The sequence below is a fragment of the Artibeus jamaicensis genome, unplaced genomic scaffold (genome assembly GCF_021234435.1).
Source record: "Artibeus jamaicensis isolate MK-2021 breed Jamaican fruit bat unplaced genomic scaffold, CSHL_Jam_final scaffold_612, whole genome shotgun sequence".
NCBI lineage: Eukaryota > Metazoa > Chordata > Mammalia > Chiroptera > Phyllostomidae > Artibeus > Artibeus jamaicensis.
Window position 1 is genome coordinate 10329239 of NW_026522049.1, and position 17182 is coordinate 10346420.

A 17182-nucleotide genomic window follows, 5' to 3' on the forward strand; every position below is an offset into this window, starting at 1 on the left:
TCCCACCCCGGCACCGGGTTTCAACTTTTGGAACAACGTGCCACTTGGAGCACCCCACCCCATGTTTGGGCACCCCTGCTTCATGTGGCAAAGTCGCAGCTGTCCATCTGGTGGCCTGGTCCTCGCCCCCTCCTTCCTCCCTCCACAGGCCCAGCACGTACCACTGGGAGTCACAGGGACTTTTCCACGTCCCCAAGACTGTCACAGAAGAAGGGGGGATGTGGTGATTGGGGACCCTCTTTCCTAGGGCACGTCCTGAATGAGACTGTTAATCACCATTCGATCCACTGCACTGGCAGCTGCGGGAGGGCTGGGACCCACTCTGGAGTTCCCTGCAGGAGGCCCGTGGGGAGCCAGGGCTGGGCCCAGCACAGTCTGCGGGAAACACACGTTGGCCCAGCAACGACGTTGCTGCCTTTGATAACAGTGTCTGACAGGTTTAAATAGAGACCTGAAAATAAAATCTACTCAAGCCAATTTAAAGAAGACACACACACGCACACATGCCAAGATCCTGAAAGCTCAGAGGCATACAAACTATAATTAACGTTTACGTAAAGATTTATTCAAATGCTGCCCCCAGGCCTGACTTTCCCATTTTTCCCGAGTCTCCAGTGATCATTTCAGAAAACAGAGCCTCTGGAGGTGGGGGGAGGGTGAGAAGGAGGGACCCACAGGAGCACAGGTGGGACCCCCTAGACAAGAGGATGTCCCTTCCAGGTGGCCCTCACCAAGCCTCCAGGGGGCCCCCTTTTTAAGATTTTTATTTTATTTATTTTTTTAGAGTGAGGTGAAGGTCAGGAGAAAGAGGAGAGAAACATCTATGTGTGGTTGCCTCTCATGTGCCCCCTACTGGGGACCCGGCCTGCAACCCAAGCATGTGCCCTGACTAGGAATTGAACTGGTGACCCTTTGGTTTATAGGCCGACACTCAATCCACTGAGCCACACCAGCCAGGGCCTGGGTGACTACCTTTTTAAAAGGAAGGACAGAGGAGGGAAGGGAGGGATATAGCACAGATCAACTGCCTGTTGATGCAGGAAGAATTTTTTGCAACTGGATATATAGGAATGTCTAGAAGGTAACACACTGTCTTACATTGTTGACCTTGGTAGATGGGCAGGGGCCCCTACCATACCGCCCACTGGCTGCCAGACCAGTCACCTGTAGGATTCCTTGTCGGTGCCCTCCCTGGAGCGTCCCAAGTCACCCCGACTTCTGCTACTGCTGCGGTGGGCAGCTCATCCACATAAGTGAGCCAGTGCGGGAAGATGTGGGGGGCTGGGTGGCAGAGTCGATGCTTGGAAGAAAGAACAGCCCAGGAGGCTGAGGCAGACCTGGTCAGGGAGGCTTACACTCTGGTAGAAAGCCTGAAAACCACTGAATGAATGAAAAAGATTGGAAATCTCAGCAGAGATATTGAAACTGAAAATAAAGAACCAGTGGAAACATCACATGGGCCACAGTGCCCAAATTCTTATATACAGAAATTTGTGAAAGATGGGAAAAACCCATATGATAAAAAGTTATAAAGATCAAATCGTTTCTACGTATAATAACCATAGGTAACAATGTACGGGACATCCACGAATATCATCCTTTTGTCCAATGCTAATATCCTTTTAATACCAATTAAATGTCGTAGAAACTTAACTGTTCGTGTCAATTAGCATGTGGTAAAATTGGTTTTGTTACACATCATTTTGCTTAAAGTAGCAGAACCCATCCACGATGGAGAGTGAGGACTGACTGTCCAAATATGTTGTGTGAAATGCTACTGTAAGTGCTTTACATATCTTAACTTAGGTAATCATGTGAATACTTCTATAAAGTACGTGCAAAACCCCCGTTTTTCCAATAAAGAAACCGAGATTCAAGAGCCACTCAAGCCAGGAGGTAGTGATGTCAGAAATTCAAATCCGGTAGGCCTGGATGTTAGTGCTTAACTGCTACAATGTGCCATCGCCTGTCTAGAAAAGGCTATTTTGGAAACTGGAGAACATTTAGAACTGGACACTGGAAGTATTATGTATTCGAATTTGAATGCAGTTAAAGGTGTGTTTACAGCAAAATGCGTAGCCTTAAACAGATACACTAAAAATGAAGTAAGTTTAGGGAGCTAAGTATTCGACTCAAGAAGCTAGGGAAAAGCAGCAGGACTAAGTCTAGAGAATATTTTTTTAAAAATAGAAATAAAAAATATAAAATAGAAATTAAAGAAAGAAAAGAAAAACCAAAAGAGTAGACAAGAAAAAATACAACCAAAGCTAGTGTTTTGAAAAGATTAATAAATAGATCTCTACGATTAAAATTAAGGGGCTGGATTCGCACTTATTAACATGGATAAACCTGGAAAACATCACTGCGATAAACGCAAGCGGCACAGTACGAAACCGTTTCTGTTTTAAAACGTACAAGACAAAGCGATATATGGTTTATGGCTATGAAGCAGCAATGTTAGAACAGTTTGAAAACATGGACGGGAAGGATTCGCGCCAACCTCAGGACGGCAGTGTCTTCTGGGGAGCCCGGTGGCAGGAGAGGGGCAGGGGTGGGATGGACAGAGGACACTCGGTCGTAGCCATAAACATTCATTTTTCTTAGGAAAGAGTCCAGAGGCAGATCTTAACATGGGTTAGGTCTGCATGCTGGGTACGTAGCTTCTGATATTTGCTTTGTTCTATATGCAGTGGTGGTTTTGTTTTTTTCTTTTTTGGCCGGTTTTAAATATCTCGTAAGTAAAAGTAATTTATACCTGCTACACTTGTTTACTTCCTCACCATCTCCCTCCTTCCCCCTCAAACCCCCGGCTTCCTGGAGGCAAGGCCCATGCTGTGTCTTGCCACCCCCCCACCCCTCCTACCACCCCCAACCCCCGCTGCCACCCCCCCACTCCCACCACCGGCACGCCCAGCATCCTGAGCGCCAGTGAGTACTGGCTGAGCCAATGCACAGGAGAGAAAGGGAAGAGGTAAGCACATGGACTCAAGAGTGAACTCTGGTCTAGAAACACTCCGATTTCTTGGTTTCATCACAGGTTTGCTCAAGGGACAAGGACAGATTCAAGAAGGACAACAGGCCTCTTTGTTCAGTGTTTCTCTTGCTTCACCATGTCACACAGAATGAGGACACTAAAGAGCCCCCCATGGAAATGGAGAATGGGGGGGGGACAAATAACAATAATTATAAACACAGCCACCATGACAACAGCTGACATTTGTTAGCTGCAAAGTGACAAGTGTGCATGACCTCACTGAAAACCCACAACATCTCCAAGAGGGAGATGCGATTACTGAGGGGCAGATGGAGGAACAAAAGTTCAGAGCAGCCTAGGCCTTTCTAACTTGTCTAACGTTGTACAGCTCCTTTAATGGGGTCAAGAACAACTAAACAGAAGATCAGCCAACTGGGACATCTGTTCTTGCAGACAGAGTCCCTTTCTAGGACTCCCTTCTAATTTCCTCTAAATTTGGTTTGTTTGTTTGTTTTTTACCTTTTGGGCATTTGTGAGAGTTCTCATGAACACGTCCTCCTGACCCAATGCGCCAGAAGGGGCCACATCACCCCCTAAAGTGTGTTCCTCAGCTACAACCGCAAGAAGCAGATAAGACCAGCTTTGTCTCAATGTTACAGATGAGAAAACAGAGGCTGTTAGGGGCTGCACGGTATGTGCTCACCAGCAGTACCTTTGAACCGGGCCCTGTTTGGAGATAAGCTATTTACTGAGCTAATCAAATGACAGTGAGGTCATTAGGGTGGGCCATAATCCAATCTGACTGGTGTCCTCCTGAGAACAGGAGATTAGGAGGTAGACCAGCACCGGGTTGGGGGGTACCCAGGGACATGCCCATGAAGACAGAAAGAAGATGGCCACCTACAAGCCAAGAAAGAGACCTAAGAAGAAATCAACCCTGCTGACACCTCGGTCTGGAACTTTCAACAGCTTGATCTTGGACTTCCAGAGCCTCTAGAACTGTGAAGAAATACATGTCTGTCGGTTAGGCTGCCTACGCCATGGTCCCTTGTCCCAGCCGCTGTAGCAGACCAACACGAAGACACAGAGATTTCAGGGGACTTTTCTGTGGTCACGGCAGGGAGACAGAGAGGGCCTCAGCTGGGACCCCTCTTTCTCCTGGAATAATAATTCTTAAAATACTGCTGTCTACTTTTGGAGCTGCTCCTTTTTACACATAAGTAAATACTTAAAATATTAACATGGAGAAACTCCAGTGCTTTGGGGTTTCGCTTCCAGTGGAGATGCAGAAGTCTAAGGCAGACCATCACCGCCACCAAAACAAGACAAACTGAATAAACCACAAAACCTTATTTTTTTAATCCACTAAAAGGCTGAGATCCCCAAGAAGTTCGAGAAACCAAATTCCAGAGGGACGGTGCTCCTTCCACGTGAGCAAAACCCGGCGGCCACGTTCATCCCTGGGGTAACAGGGAGTAAGGAGCTAACCGGGAAAATTTTATGGAACTTGCAAGAACCAGCCCATGTCTCACAAAACCACATGGACTGCGAAGATGGATTAGATCTGAATTAGAGGTGCTCTGAATCCGGTGCACCAGGCTTTTACCAAGTGTGTGGTGGCTGGCAGGAAGTGGAGGCCAGGGTAAAAAGCAGAGGGATGGCTCCTTAGACCCGAGCCCTTCAGAACCTGCCTCTGGACACTAAGGACACCCCGCCGCAGTTGTGATTAAACAGAGTGCACCCCCTTGGCCTCGAGGCCTCTTCCTCATCACCAGAGAGGAGCCAGCAGAGGACAAAGCTGTCACGTGGAGAAAGAACGGCCCAGAAGCCAGCCCTGCCACGCCCAGGGCAGTGAGGTTGCGGGTGGTTAAGCCAGTCCGATTGCTGTCATTTCCAACCAAATGAATCTCGACTGATACCAAACATTCGCAACCAATTCTTTGCTTCAGAGCATATGTATACATACACACATAGGGTTACATGGGCAATTATACACATTAGCAACATGCAATTTCTGGAGACTCGTGCTGTCTTGTAAGTACTGACGAAACGTGAACCTTTTCGTGCTATCAGTGAACCAGACAATATTACAAAATACCTGCAACTACTTAACAACCAATCACAACAGAACTTGAACTACAAAGTAGACAGTGGTGCTTCAGGGGTCCCTTCATTGGACGTGTTCTGACAAGCCCTTCGCTGCTTGAACCGTGTAGGAGTCGTGTTCGGAAAGGGCCTCGTGGTAAATGTGTCGTGTTAGTTTACCACCTACCTAACCATGACCTGTCTCGTCTGCCGTGGTGGAGGAGGAGACCGAGATTCAAACTGTTACTAAAGATGCTAGTGAAAGATTCCACCCTGACTCTGAAAGGAGAAACTTAAATGGCCATGAAGACAGACAGAAGGTTTTAAAGTAACAACAACCACTTAAAAGCCGAAAAACATTTCAAAATATCCCAAGTGCCATGTCCGTTGTTGAGAATGGCCAAAAAAACTTTCAAAAACTCATGCTCTCACCAAAAGAAAAAAAAAGAAAAAGACTCACACAGACGCCATATTTTCATGCCAAGTTCCAACCTTCCAAACTGGAGTGATATTTTATGAATCGGTTTATAAGGTCCTAAAAATAAGGAGCTGTAACAGAAACAGGATCAGCTTGTCCCCTCTCTGGGAGCCCCAAGGACAGCTAGAAAGGCAAGCTCCATTGTACCCAAGGAAAAGCAGCCGTTTTCTCCAGGTAGCTTTTTATGTGTTGGTACCTCTCTGCCCTACAGCGCATGGCAGCTTACCCGGCCCAGCTCGTAGGTAAACTGAGTGCCTTGTGGAGGAGGAAGAGTTATCAGACTCCACGGCAGGAGCCAGCTGGCTACTCCCAAAGGCACGTCCCAGGCTCAGGTGACATGAGCTTAAAGGCGACAAGGCACGGTGACAGCACAAGCCACCATGTTCAGCCACAAAGAACACATTCCCACGGGAAAGCTTGGATTAGTCTAATTAATCTCTCCAGGAAACTTCAAAACTGTCTTTTGTGCCCTGGCCAGTGTGGCTCAGTTGGTTGGAGCATCGTCCCATAGACCAAAACGTGCCGGGTTCGATTCCCAGTCAGGGCACAGACTCAGGCTGTAGGTTTGATCCCCGGCTGGGGCCCATGTAAGAAGGTACCCAATTGACGTTTCTCTCTTGCATCATTGCCTCCATCTCTCTCTCTCTATCCTCCCTCCCTCCCTTCCTCTCTCTAAAAGCAATGAAGACATGTCCTCAAGTGAGAATTTTTTTCAAAAACGTCTTTTGCTAGTGTCCCAGGGAATTAATTTCCCTACTTTCTAAATTCCCAAGGCGTGACACGTATGAGCTGAACCTATGAAGAGCCCCACTGTGTTCCACACGGCAGCAAAGCTCCCAGAGCACCCTCTGCAAAGCAGGAAGGACCAGAAGCAAAACAGATGCCTTTCTGCTGCGTCTGCGTCCCTCCCCAGGCCCGGAGCCTTGAGCTGGCGCCACCTCGAGAGCAGAGCGCAAGTTTCTCCAGCACAGCGAAGGGCGTGGACGTGAGCTTTGGGGGCGGGGAAGGGCAGGGTATTTCTAAGCAACACCAGAAACGCGCCCCTCGGCACAACTGCTCTTGTTTTCCCCTCGTTTCCATCGCGTCCTCCCCACCCTGCTTTCGTCCCAGTCGCATTTCCTTGTCACAGGCTGAGGAGTCCACGGAAAGGGTGCCCTGGCACTGCCTCCGGGCGCAGGAATGCGAACACAGCACCGGGCAGCATCTAGTCAGCAGTCCCTGCCGTCACGCCCCCGACGAGGAGGAGCTGGCGAGCGGACAAACATTCCTCGACATCACCCGCGCACGCGCACACCCTGGTTTCTGACCGCTGACCAGCAGGCAGCTCACGGGCGCTGGTTCGACTGGAGAGGCAATGAGATTCAAACACTCTTGCCCTTGGATTTCATGGTATGTTTACGCCATGGTCCATCCTCCCTGCTTTTTTTGTAAGGGTACGGAAGGCGCAGAGCAAAACCCTAATGCACGGTGGCAGGCTCTCTCCATTCACCACGCAGAGCTCTCTGGGGGCTGCAGAGACGGCCTTGACCCAGCAAACTCCCCTCGCACGCCCCCGCTGACGGAGGCAGACTGGGCTCAGGAGGGCAACTGCCTGGACGGCAACAGGGCCGCAGGAAAAGCTGGGCCGAGCAGCAGGGCCGAGGCTCGTTTCCGCACAGCCAGGCTGTTCTCAAAGGGAGCTGCCTCACTGGCCTCCATCCGAGGGCCCTGGGATACCAAACGGAGGAGACACACTCCAGTTCTATAGCAGTCTCGAAACTACAAAAGCACAGCTCCCAAAGGTCAACCACAGGGTCCCACAGTCTCCAGGTAGGAAGTCCCCCTGTGGGCAGCAGGATGCCTGCCTTCACCAGGGGACGCTCATAGGCAGGTGGGCGGTGACGCAGCACCGTGTAGTGTTCCTAGACACCCAACGGGTCACCCACAGGCTGCTCGGACACAGCATGGAATGCAAGGACACTGGGCTCTCACCCCGAGATGTTGATTCATTCAATCACCAGTAAAAAAAAAAAACCCAAGTCCCACCGTAGACCAATCAGATCGGGACACTGGGGGACGGGTCAGTGGATGGCATTGTTTAAAGCTGTTGGTTCTCACAGTGCAGCCCAGTCAGGTTTACCTGGACGGCCTGGGCCTGCCCCACCGTTTCTGATGGGGAGGGTGGCACGTGCTGTGATGAGAACAGGTTTCTGGGTGACGTCAACACTGCCAGCCCAGGGGCCACACCGTGAGCACCCCCACTCCCTGGGACCCCAGGGCGGCTCTAATTCACGCATCCAGGACGAAGGACCACTGCCTTGGGAAACTGAGCCCTGGCCAGGGCGCTGAGGGGAGGAATTCCCGCCCCAGCCCTGTGCCAACCTGGAGCCTGACAACAGCAGGACATCGAGGTGTCAGGGCCTCAACGTCTCTCATTCCATAAAACAGAGACGCCGTGTTCATGGGACCCTGGGCTCCTTCCAGAAACGCCTTTACTCAAAGGGCTGCTACAAGCAAGACACCAAAGCTCATCTAGACAGAAAGGAGGAGGAAGGGGCCTTGCAGGAATTAAGGAAAAGCTTTCAAACTACAGGGGGAGGTGAATTCCTGCTGACGTGACTTTGGTGCATCTGGGGACACACCAGTGGGGGCGGTCTGGAGGCGTGCCACCGAGCCAAACGGGCGTGTGCTGTTTCCCAGACTCACCTGTGAGAACCTGGCAGAGCTGCCCAGGTTCCGGGGCCTCGGTGGCGGGGCTGGATGTGGAGGGCCATCTGCGCCTGACCAGGTGCTCCCGTCCGCTGGCCGAGCCCTGGGAGTTGTTGAGGGGCTGGATGAGCACCCGCTCCTGCCCCAGCTGGATGAGGCCGACCTGCCCGGGAGAAGGAAGACGGGGTGTCGGTCACCTTCACGCACACACGCCTGCGACCCCGGCAGCCCACGGGCGGCAAGGCCACCCTGCTACAGCCTGGTTCCCGCATTTGGGCTTTTTCTTCACAGGCTGCCCCCACGGACCGAGCCCATGAAGCCACTTTTGTGTGGCTGGAAGCATCCCACCAGCAGAAGCGTGGGGGAGGGGGCGTGAGGTGTGGAGGGGTACAGTGACGTATGCAACAGGTTTGCTTTCCAAGATGCATTTATTAATAAAAACAAACTTGATGTTTACAATAATTTTTTTAAATCGTCCCCCCAAAGCCTAACTGAAGTGGCAACCCCAAATGTGTATGGACTGAATGACAATTATATCCTTAACGAGAAATTGCACATCTCCCTGGGGATACTTAGAACTAAACAAGATGGATGCCCTGGCTGGTGTGGCTCAGTGGACTGAGCGCCAGCCTGTGAACCAGAGGGTTGTGGGTTCGATTCCCAGTCAGGGCACATGCCTGGGTTGTGGGCCAGGTCCCCACTGGGGGGCGTGTGGGAGGCAACCACACATTGATGTTTCTCTCCTTCTCCTTCTCCCTTCCTCTCTCTCTAAATATAAGTAAGTAAAATCTTAAAAAAAATAGAGAGAGGACGAGAGACCTGTATGATCACTAGCTCTGTGGTAAGGGATTTGTGCATTTCCCCCTAGAACTTACAGCATTTGAGAGAACTTAACAAAGAATCTAAAGTGCATCGTGATCTAGCCTTGTGATTTTAAAGTCTTCCTATGTTTATAAGCAGCACTAGAATGTATAAGAGAACTTAGAAAACTCCCCAGGTTTGTAAGACTAACTTATTTAGATTTATAAGAATCACTTAAGTACTTGCCAAGGGTGTGCTTTTTAACCCAACAAAGACCAGTGGTCCTCAAACTCCTCAAAATCACCTGGAGGCACACGCCCGTCTAACAGGTCCCATGGGACAGGGATGCTGCCATCCGCCACAGCACACTGACCCCTCCAGTCTTGAGTAGAGAACTCACTCAAGCCCAATCACACAGGTCCCGCCCGCCACCTTTCAAAAGGATGCATGGGTACCAAGCCTCTCCGAGAGTCAATCAGTTCACCCAGCAAGATCGCCTCCAACCTCCACTGCTCTAAGCAGATTTCAAGGTTTCCAATCCATTAGAACGTCTGCCAACAACAACTCAGAGATTTTACTGCCCTAATAAAACTCTTCGAGTGGCACCGTGCGGCCTGCAGGGAAGTGTGGCCTTCGCCCTCTCCCCTGAAGCTCCAACTTGACCGTGTTAGACACTTGCAGGCTTTGGAGAGACGGAAGTGGGTTCGGCCCGGAGGAGCCCCATGCGTCCGGGAGGAGGCGCTCAGCTCTAACAAGGGACCCCACTTCCTGGAATGCTCCGGGGTGCTGGAGGTCAAAGGCCCCCTCGGGTCTAGCACTTTCAAAGCCAGTGATCAATGGTTCAACCTAGTGTTTACATTCATAAGCTGCTGCACAAAAGGCCAGTTAGCAGGTAATTCTAATAAAATGCAATGTATATATAGGGAAAATCTCACCTTGGGGAGAAATCCTACTAACACACAGTCTAGCCCCTGGTGGTGGTGGGGGGTGGGGCGGAGTGCTTTAGAAGGTCTTGCTTGGAAGAACCCACAACTCCAGCCTCCAAATGGCAACCTCCTCCAGGAAGCCCCCTCAGCTATCACCAGAGACTCCCTAGTCAACAGCCAGAAAGGCTCCTCGTTGACTGTAGGCCAGTGACCCTCCAAATACAGCACCTGGGAACCTGCTAGAAATTCCAGCTCTCAGGCCGGAGTGGGGCCTCGCCTCCCACCGCTACCCCACAGCCAACTCGCTGGCTCTTCTCTCAGGCAGGCCCCGGCCACAGTGCCTTTGCTGTCACCCTCCCCCTCAGAACCTGAGACCCATGCCCTTCAGCCCCCCTCCCTCTGCCACCCCCAACCACCCTGCAGGCCCCACTGTGCCTTCCTTCCCATGCAAATCTGGGCTGCCCCCTGCCCCTGAGACAGGGCCTGCATTTATTTCTCTTGGAGGCTTGACGAGAGCCTACCACAGTGTCCTGCCCATGGCAGGTGTGTGACAATGGCCTGGTCAACAGTGCTGACTGACTGGTTGATTTGTAACTGGCAAGTCTGGGAACCACCTGTGGGGTGAGAGGAGAGATGTCTTTTTAATGCATTAACGTGCCAGCTCTCAATGATTTCACAGACTTCCTCTGGTTCATTGTATCCATAGCCACGCACGGCCAATATTATTCACCCACTGCCCCTGCCCCATAGGGCTGCAGGTGGGGAGGTTCCCAGGAGCTGAGGGACTTGTTCCAGGACCGCAGCCCGACGGGTCGTGCAGTCTCATTTCCTAAAGAAAGAGAGCGTGACCGTGCATCCGCGTGTAGAAGCCACACAGGGAAAGGTTAACCAGTGGCTCTGCGTGGTTCCCTCTGATGTGCTGGCTGCAAAACCCTCTCCCGTCAGACACATCCAAGGTCAGGCAGCTGCAGCCCTTCAGAGTACAGGAAATCAGTTCCAAGAATGCAATCAGTGGAACTGTCTTCAGCTCATCATTCCATCTCGAACATCTTCAAAAAAAATGCTGCCGACGAAGCAAAAGTTCAAATGAGGAAATCTCCTTGTGTAGCCTAGGTGACAGTCACGGGCAGTCTGACAGAATGTCACCATAAGGCCATGTGACCATCCTTCCAGAGAAGGTTTGGCTGTCTTAGAATTCTCTGCTCCAGTTCTTCCCTCGTGTTCCTCCGTGCCTCCGAATTTCACCACCGTCCTTTGCCACCTCCTTGCTTCCTTTCAGCTCCACTCAATGGTTCCTTCTCACAAAGCTTTCAAAACACACTTTGCACTTCCCAAATATATTTATGCTGCACGTGAGAATATTAATTGATAAGTCACACTCTCTTCTAAAGGAGCGATGGCAGCACCCCTGGCCTGCCACTCCATCACAGGACTCAAGTAAATGCAGGCTGCCCTCTTGAGAATGGGGCCCCCACCGGACTCTTCCAGTGTGGGCTGCCAGCTGTGACCTCAGCACCCTGCTGTTCCTGTTTGAACCACACTTTCCCCCGGGAACGGGAGTGAGCATTGGCCAAAGCTCCCAAGCACACCAGGAGAAAGAGCTGTCAGAACTGTGAATGAGAGAGCTGAATTTCTGCCACCAAAATGCCCACGCAGCAGGCGGAGTGACCAGCCGGAGCCAGGTGGGCTGAGCCATCAGGCCGACCCTGGTGGCCTCAACCCTGGATGGGGGTTTTGTGCACACGGAAGCACAAAACCTAAACCATGAACTGGGCATGGCCGCCTAACCACCAGCTAGGTCCTCTATCATTCTGACACAGGGAACTGTGAGACGCTCCGCCAAAAGCTTCCATTATTAACTCACTCACCAAACATTCGCTGAGAGCCTAGGATGTGCTGGGCATCATCAAAGTTCCAGGTATGCAAAGCTGGTTAAAAAATGGTCACTAGCATCTTCTTTGTGAGGGAGAACAAGTACTTAAAGAATAATTAATGATATGCCAGGTGGACAAAGGCACAGAGGAAAGGGGAGGAGTAAGAGAGGTGTCAGAGGTGTTGCAGCAAAGATGTTGCTGAGGGAGGAGGAGAAATTCAACAGGCAGAGGAGAAGCAGCCCCATGGGCTGTGGCTGTGACTCCAGAGATGGCGCCCTGACCTTCTCTCTCTCTCCAGGGAGGCCCACGGGAAACGGGTGCAGTTCTGAACCTCCCACAGCCCCCAGCTCCTCGGGGTCCAGTCTGGTCTCAACACCTCACACACAGCACGCCCAAAGCAGGCATAGCCTCGCCACGAAATGGGTGGACAGGTCCTGATGTGTGCAATCCCCGGAGTTTGCAGGTGTTCATCTGAGGCAGAAATGCCACTGCTCAGCTGACCAAACCCACTGGGATGGAAAACAGGCCCTTCATCCCAACTCTTCAGGCAGACAGCACAGAGAGTCATTTTAGACTCTGCCACCCCTTCTGCTCCTTGCAGTTCCAGCTCCGCTGCCAGTTCGGCAGAAGCTCCACCTGATTCCCTCTCTGATGGCAATCCACAATCGGGTCCTCTTCACGGGAGGTGACTGGTCCAGACTCACATCCGTCACTTGGGGCAGGAGACACCATCCTCACGTGCCCAAACATCACTGCTTCCAGACACTCTTCCCAAACCTGACATGGGAGCTAAGGGCTCTCTGACATGTAAATGCAATGAAGCAGCATTGACAGAAAACAATCCATGTGAGCCTGTGGCCTCTGTGGACCCCAGAAGTGCAGCTTGCCCCCCTCTCCAAAATAAGACGCAGAGAGAGGAAATGCCACGGGCCCTCGCCTGTGCCCACCGGCAAACGCGGTGGGTGGAGGGCACACGGAGTGTGAGATTTACTCTTCCTGCCCCTGAACAATGAAGAGAGGATCTATTCCAATCACGTACCTTCTCTAAACATCTCTGGAGCGCCCCGGCCCGGCGGAGCCCGCGTTCCTCTGCCCCTGCGCCCGACACTCTCCACTGGGCCGTGGAGAGGATGTTGGACGTGGCAGGATTTAACTCACCAGCAGCATAGAGTTTTATTGAACACAGCCACGTCCATCTGTTTATTTACTGTCTGTGGCTGCTGCCTCAGGAAAATGACAGTGTTGAGTAGTGGCAACAGAGCGCATCTGGCCCTCAAAGCCTGGGATATTTACTATTGGGACTTTTAAAGACTAAGTTTGCTCGGCATGACTCTCTAGCTACAAGGAGGCTCTGCGACACCACCGTCTGTGGCCACCAAAAATTATCTACGTGGCGTTGCCTGTCTCTCACGCCTTGTAGCCACGCCTGCCCTGACACATGCCACATGCATGCACTCCCCAACACCCCACCCCTGCACCCCATCTTCACCTCGAGATGCTTCCGCCATGGTCAAGAGTGACGGACACGCGCCCACCCACCTGAACTGCCTCAAGCACATCTGAGAATCCACATGCAAGCAGCGTGGAGTGCCATGCAAACTTGGTTAGCCTACTTTCCCGTTCTTTCTCTTCTCCGTGCGTTCCGGGACTGCGTTGCACCTAAGAGATCCACTCCAAGTCACCAGGCTGCCTCTGCCCTCCTGCCTTCAGCCAGTGTGTTTGGGAGGAAGGGTCTAACATCCAGCATCCCGTTCACACGAACGGGATGAACAAGGCAGACTAAACAACCGAAGTGTCTGCTCCGGCAGGAATTTAGAATCTCTTAGTCTTAGAGGTCCACGCGCAGCTGGCACAGCCGAACTCAGCCTCTTGGCCGCGTTCCTTTATCTAAAGCACAGCGCCCCCACATGGTGCCGAAGGGAAGGGCAGCCCCCACTGCCCCGAGGAGAACTGAAGTGAACCCTCCCTGCTCGCATGCCATCTGTGAGTGGGCCCAGCGCTCACTCTGTGGGGATTTAAATCAATGTTATCCAGATTTCCACCCTCCGCTCCTTCACAGATAGCTGCTCGCTGGAAACTTTACACCAAGAAGTATAAACTCTGACCTCTACAGAAACTCACTAAACCGCAGCAAATGGGATTCAGATGTTTCCATGTACAGTACAGTGATGTGACCTAGACTTTTAAACACTTTGGCAAAAACAGCAAAAATGATGTGGGCCTTCCAGTCCCTCCCAGAACATGATACAGCCTTGACCCGAGTCCTTCAGCGATCCGAGCCTTTCTCACTCCGACTTAAGCCTGTTCGCCCACGGCCCACAGGGTCTGCCCCCCTCCACGGGCCATTAGCCTCGTCTAACCGAAGAAACCAATTTCTCCCTTCTGAGCAACAGTAGATCACATTCTGCCACAGGAAAGTCCTGAAAGGGACGCTGGTGAGGGCCCGTCCTAGGACATGACCCCTGGGGTCCCCCAACATTGCTCCGAAGAAAGCAGAAGTCTCCCATAAAAACCTGCACCCCCAGGCTTTCTGGCGTTGTTGCCGATTCTAGGAGACGGGTTGCAGCCCAGGTGGGGCAGGGCTAGGGGATTCTAGATGGTGCAACCAGACAGGATCGAGGTGGGGGGAGTGGTTTCTTGTGCTTGGGAAGGACAGCCACAAAAGAATACCAGAAACTGCTTCCCCGGCAGCCAGTCCTGACAGTTGACAGAGAAACAACTGTGTGTTTTATGCCCTAAGCCTCTACCAGGCTTTGCTGGAGGAGACCCATCTGCTAGCCATGTGGGCTCCTCCAGGCACCATGGGGAAGCTGAGAAGCATTTGGCTGGGCATCGGTGTATCCGAGGGATCGCTCTGAGTGCAAGCAGGGCAGAGGTGCGCAGAACTTCTCCTGCCCCTCGCAGCACCTGCCACACAGGTGCCCCAAATGCAGCAGGGCAGAGTCTGGGGGACAGAGGAAGAGCTACTGCCACAGCAAGGGAGCTCCTGGGGACAGGGAGAAACATATCACCAAGGTAAACACCCCTCGGGGCTGGTGTGACAAATGCCTACATGTCACATAAGGGAACAAGGACATGAACACCCTCCCCCTCCTGGTTCTCGCGATTCAACTAATTTGGGTGGGTTAGTGGCCCGTCAGCAAAGCACTTCAAAAGTCCTTTTCCAGGTACAGAGAGGCTCAAAAGGGCAGGACAGCGAATGTCCACCACCCCGTCCCCACACCCAATAAGAGGTGAGATACACACACACAGGCATTCTCCAAGACGTGCACACATACACACCTCTGCAGGTGCAAATGCTGTATTCTCTACACTGGGCGAAGTGCGCCTCTCAGCCCAGGGGCCCGACAGGGATGGCTGGACCTGCGCTCCCCAGAGCAGGTAGACCAGCCCAGAAGGCTGAAATTCCCATCGAGGTGCTCCCACCCGCACCCCAGCCCTCCTCGGGGACCACCCCCTGCGCTGCGACAGACCGACAAGCAGACCCGGAGGGGGCGCAGGCAGTACCAGGCCGCCGGCGGCGCCGCAGGTGCTGATCGAGACCAGGGAGCCTGGGTGGCCGAGCACACTGCCGGAGTAGAAACACAGCTCAGCGGGGCGTCCGCGGCGCCCGGACGTGCCGGCCTCCTCCACCTCGAAGCCGTGGGACAGGAAGCGCAGGTCGCGGCGCAGCTGCAGGTAGAGGTCGCGCCCAAAGGCCGGCAGGTGCAGCAGCAGAGCGCGCTCTCCGGGCGGGGGGCGCGCGGGGGGCGCGCGGGGTCGACGCCGTCTTCCGGGACCGGGGATGCGGGGCAGTGGCGGCAGGTGCACGTCGTCAGGGCGCACCCGCCGCGGGAGCACAACTTCCACGTCGGCTGCAGTGTCGCCGACAGCTGAGGGGAGAGAGGAGACGCGTCAGCGCCGTGGGGCCCGCCCGGCCGCCCGGCCTCCAGCCGGCCGCCCGCAGAGCGCGAGTCCAGCGCTGGGCACATCGCGCCAGCAGCGGGACAAGGCGGCCCCGAACGGGCGCTCTCATCCCTTCCCTCGCCCCGGCACCTCCGTGCCCGCCAGCGCCTCCGCCCGGGCCCGACCACCCGGGGAAGCTCTCCCGCGCGGCCGCCCGGCTCAGAGCCCCGTCCCGCGGCTGCGGCCTGCGCCTCCTCGGCCCCGGGCGCTGTCAGCAATCCGCCTCCGGAGCCGGGCTGCGCGGTCAGACAGAGGATGCCTCGGCAGGACAGAAGCAAGGTGGTCGCGAGAGGCACCGGCGAAGAAGATCGGTGGGAGAGGGAGCGCTACCTGTGCCCGGGTCCAGTCCCCAAACCAGCAGCAGCAGCAAGGGCAGGACGAAAGAAGGCAGCAGGGCGCCGTCACACATGGTACTTGGGAGGAGCAGCCCCCCGGACAGTGGCGGCGGAGCTAGAGCGCGCGAGGCGGCGGCGCCAGCCGGAGTGAAACCCTCCTCCTGCCTTTGGAAAAAGTAATTAGCGCTGCGGACAAACCCAACGTGGTAAATCCCAAGCCCCGCCTTCTCCTCCAAGAGCAGGAAATGATTGGATTCTTTCTTTCCCCTGCCCCGCCTCCCCCTTCTCTATTGGCTAGGACGGGTCAAAACGAGGGTGCGTAGTTAGGTTGTAAGCACTTTCTTACACGTGGTTTCTGCGCAGAGGCGGGTATCCGACACCAGGTGGCGCGCGATCCCGGAGGACCCTGGAGTACACCTTGGAAGACCACCGGGAGGACAAATCTTCAGAGTTTATGCTCATTTTTAAAGTCCTCTGAGCCTGCTGCCTAGCTGCACACACACACACACACAGGAAATTGTCCCGGCCAACTGTTTTATGCATAAGATGAATATTCTATGCATCTAAAGTAAAACTAATTTTGGTTGTTTGAGGCCTGGCACTTTCCTGCACACCTGTGTCTGCACCTCATGGATGGCCATATCCAATACAGCGGTATTTATCCAAAGCCTTCACACCTCCTGCCGTCTTTATCCTCACAGAAGCCAGTGAAACGGGGGTGATCACACCCTCTTACAGACTGAGAAACTGAGGGAGAGCTTAAGGAGCTGGTTGAGTTACCCAGCAAGTTACCGTTAGAGCATGAGCTACAATTTGTGGTCCTGACTTCCAGCTCGGAGCTGCTCGCTAGGAACAGCTGGGGCACTTAAAGGAGGGCAGGGAGGAATATTAGCTGGGTTCTACTGGTTACAAAGTTGGGGCATAATATAGTGGCAGAGTCTGAACTGGAATCCAAGTCTTCTGGCATCAGAATGAGTTCATTGCCGCTCCCCTCCACCAGACTAGCACCTTTCTTAAGGAAAAGTGATTCTTTTAGCTTCCTCAGGCCACTTTGTAAAAAAAAAAAAAAAATCATA

The 17182-nt window shown here is 53.2% G+C and overlaps 1 protein-coding gene across 2 annotated transcripts in view; it reads right to left on the minus strand.

Annotated features, from left to right (window-relative positions):
• Window positions 1–16254, minus strand: part of ADAMTS17 (ADAM metallopeptidase with thrombospondin type 1 motif 17) — a 182388-nt gene extending 166134 nt beyond the window's left edge. For both annotated transcript variants that reach the window (XM_037145925.2, XM_053659015.1), the window contains exons 1-3: window positions 16102–16254; window positions 15334–15698; window positions 8223–8388 (exon numbers count right to left, since the gene is read on the minus strand). In XM_037145925.2, the coding sequence (XP_037001820.2) occupies window positions 8223–8388; window positions 15334–15698; window positions 16102–16180 (610 nt within the window). In that variant the 5' untranslated portion in view covers window positions 16181–16254. The remainder of the gene's footprint in view (window positions 1–8222; window positions 8389–15333; window positions 15699–16101) is intronic.
• Window positions 16255–17182: the final 928 nt, after the last annotated feature.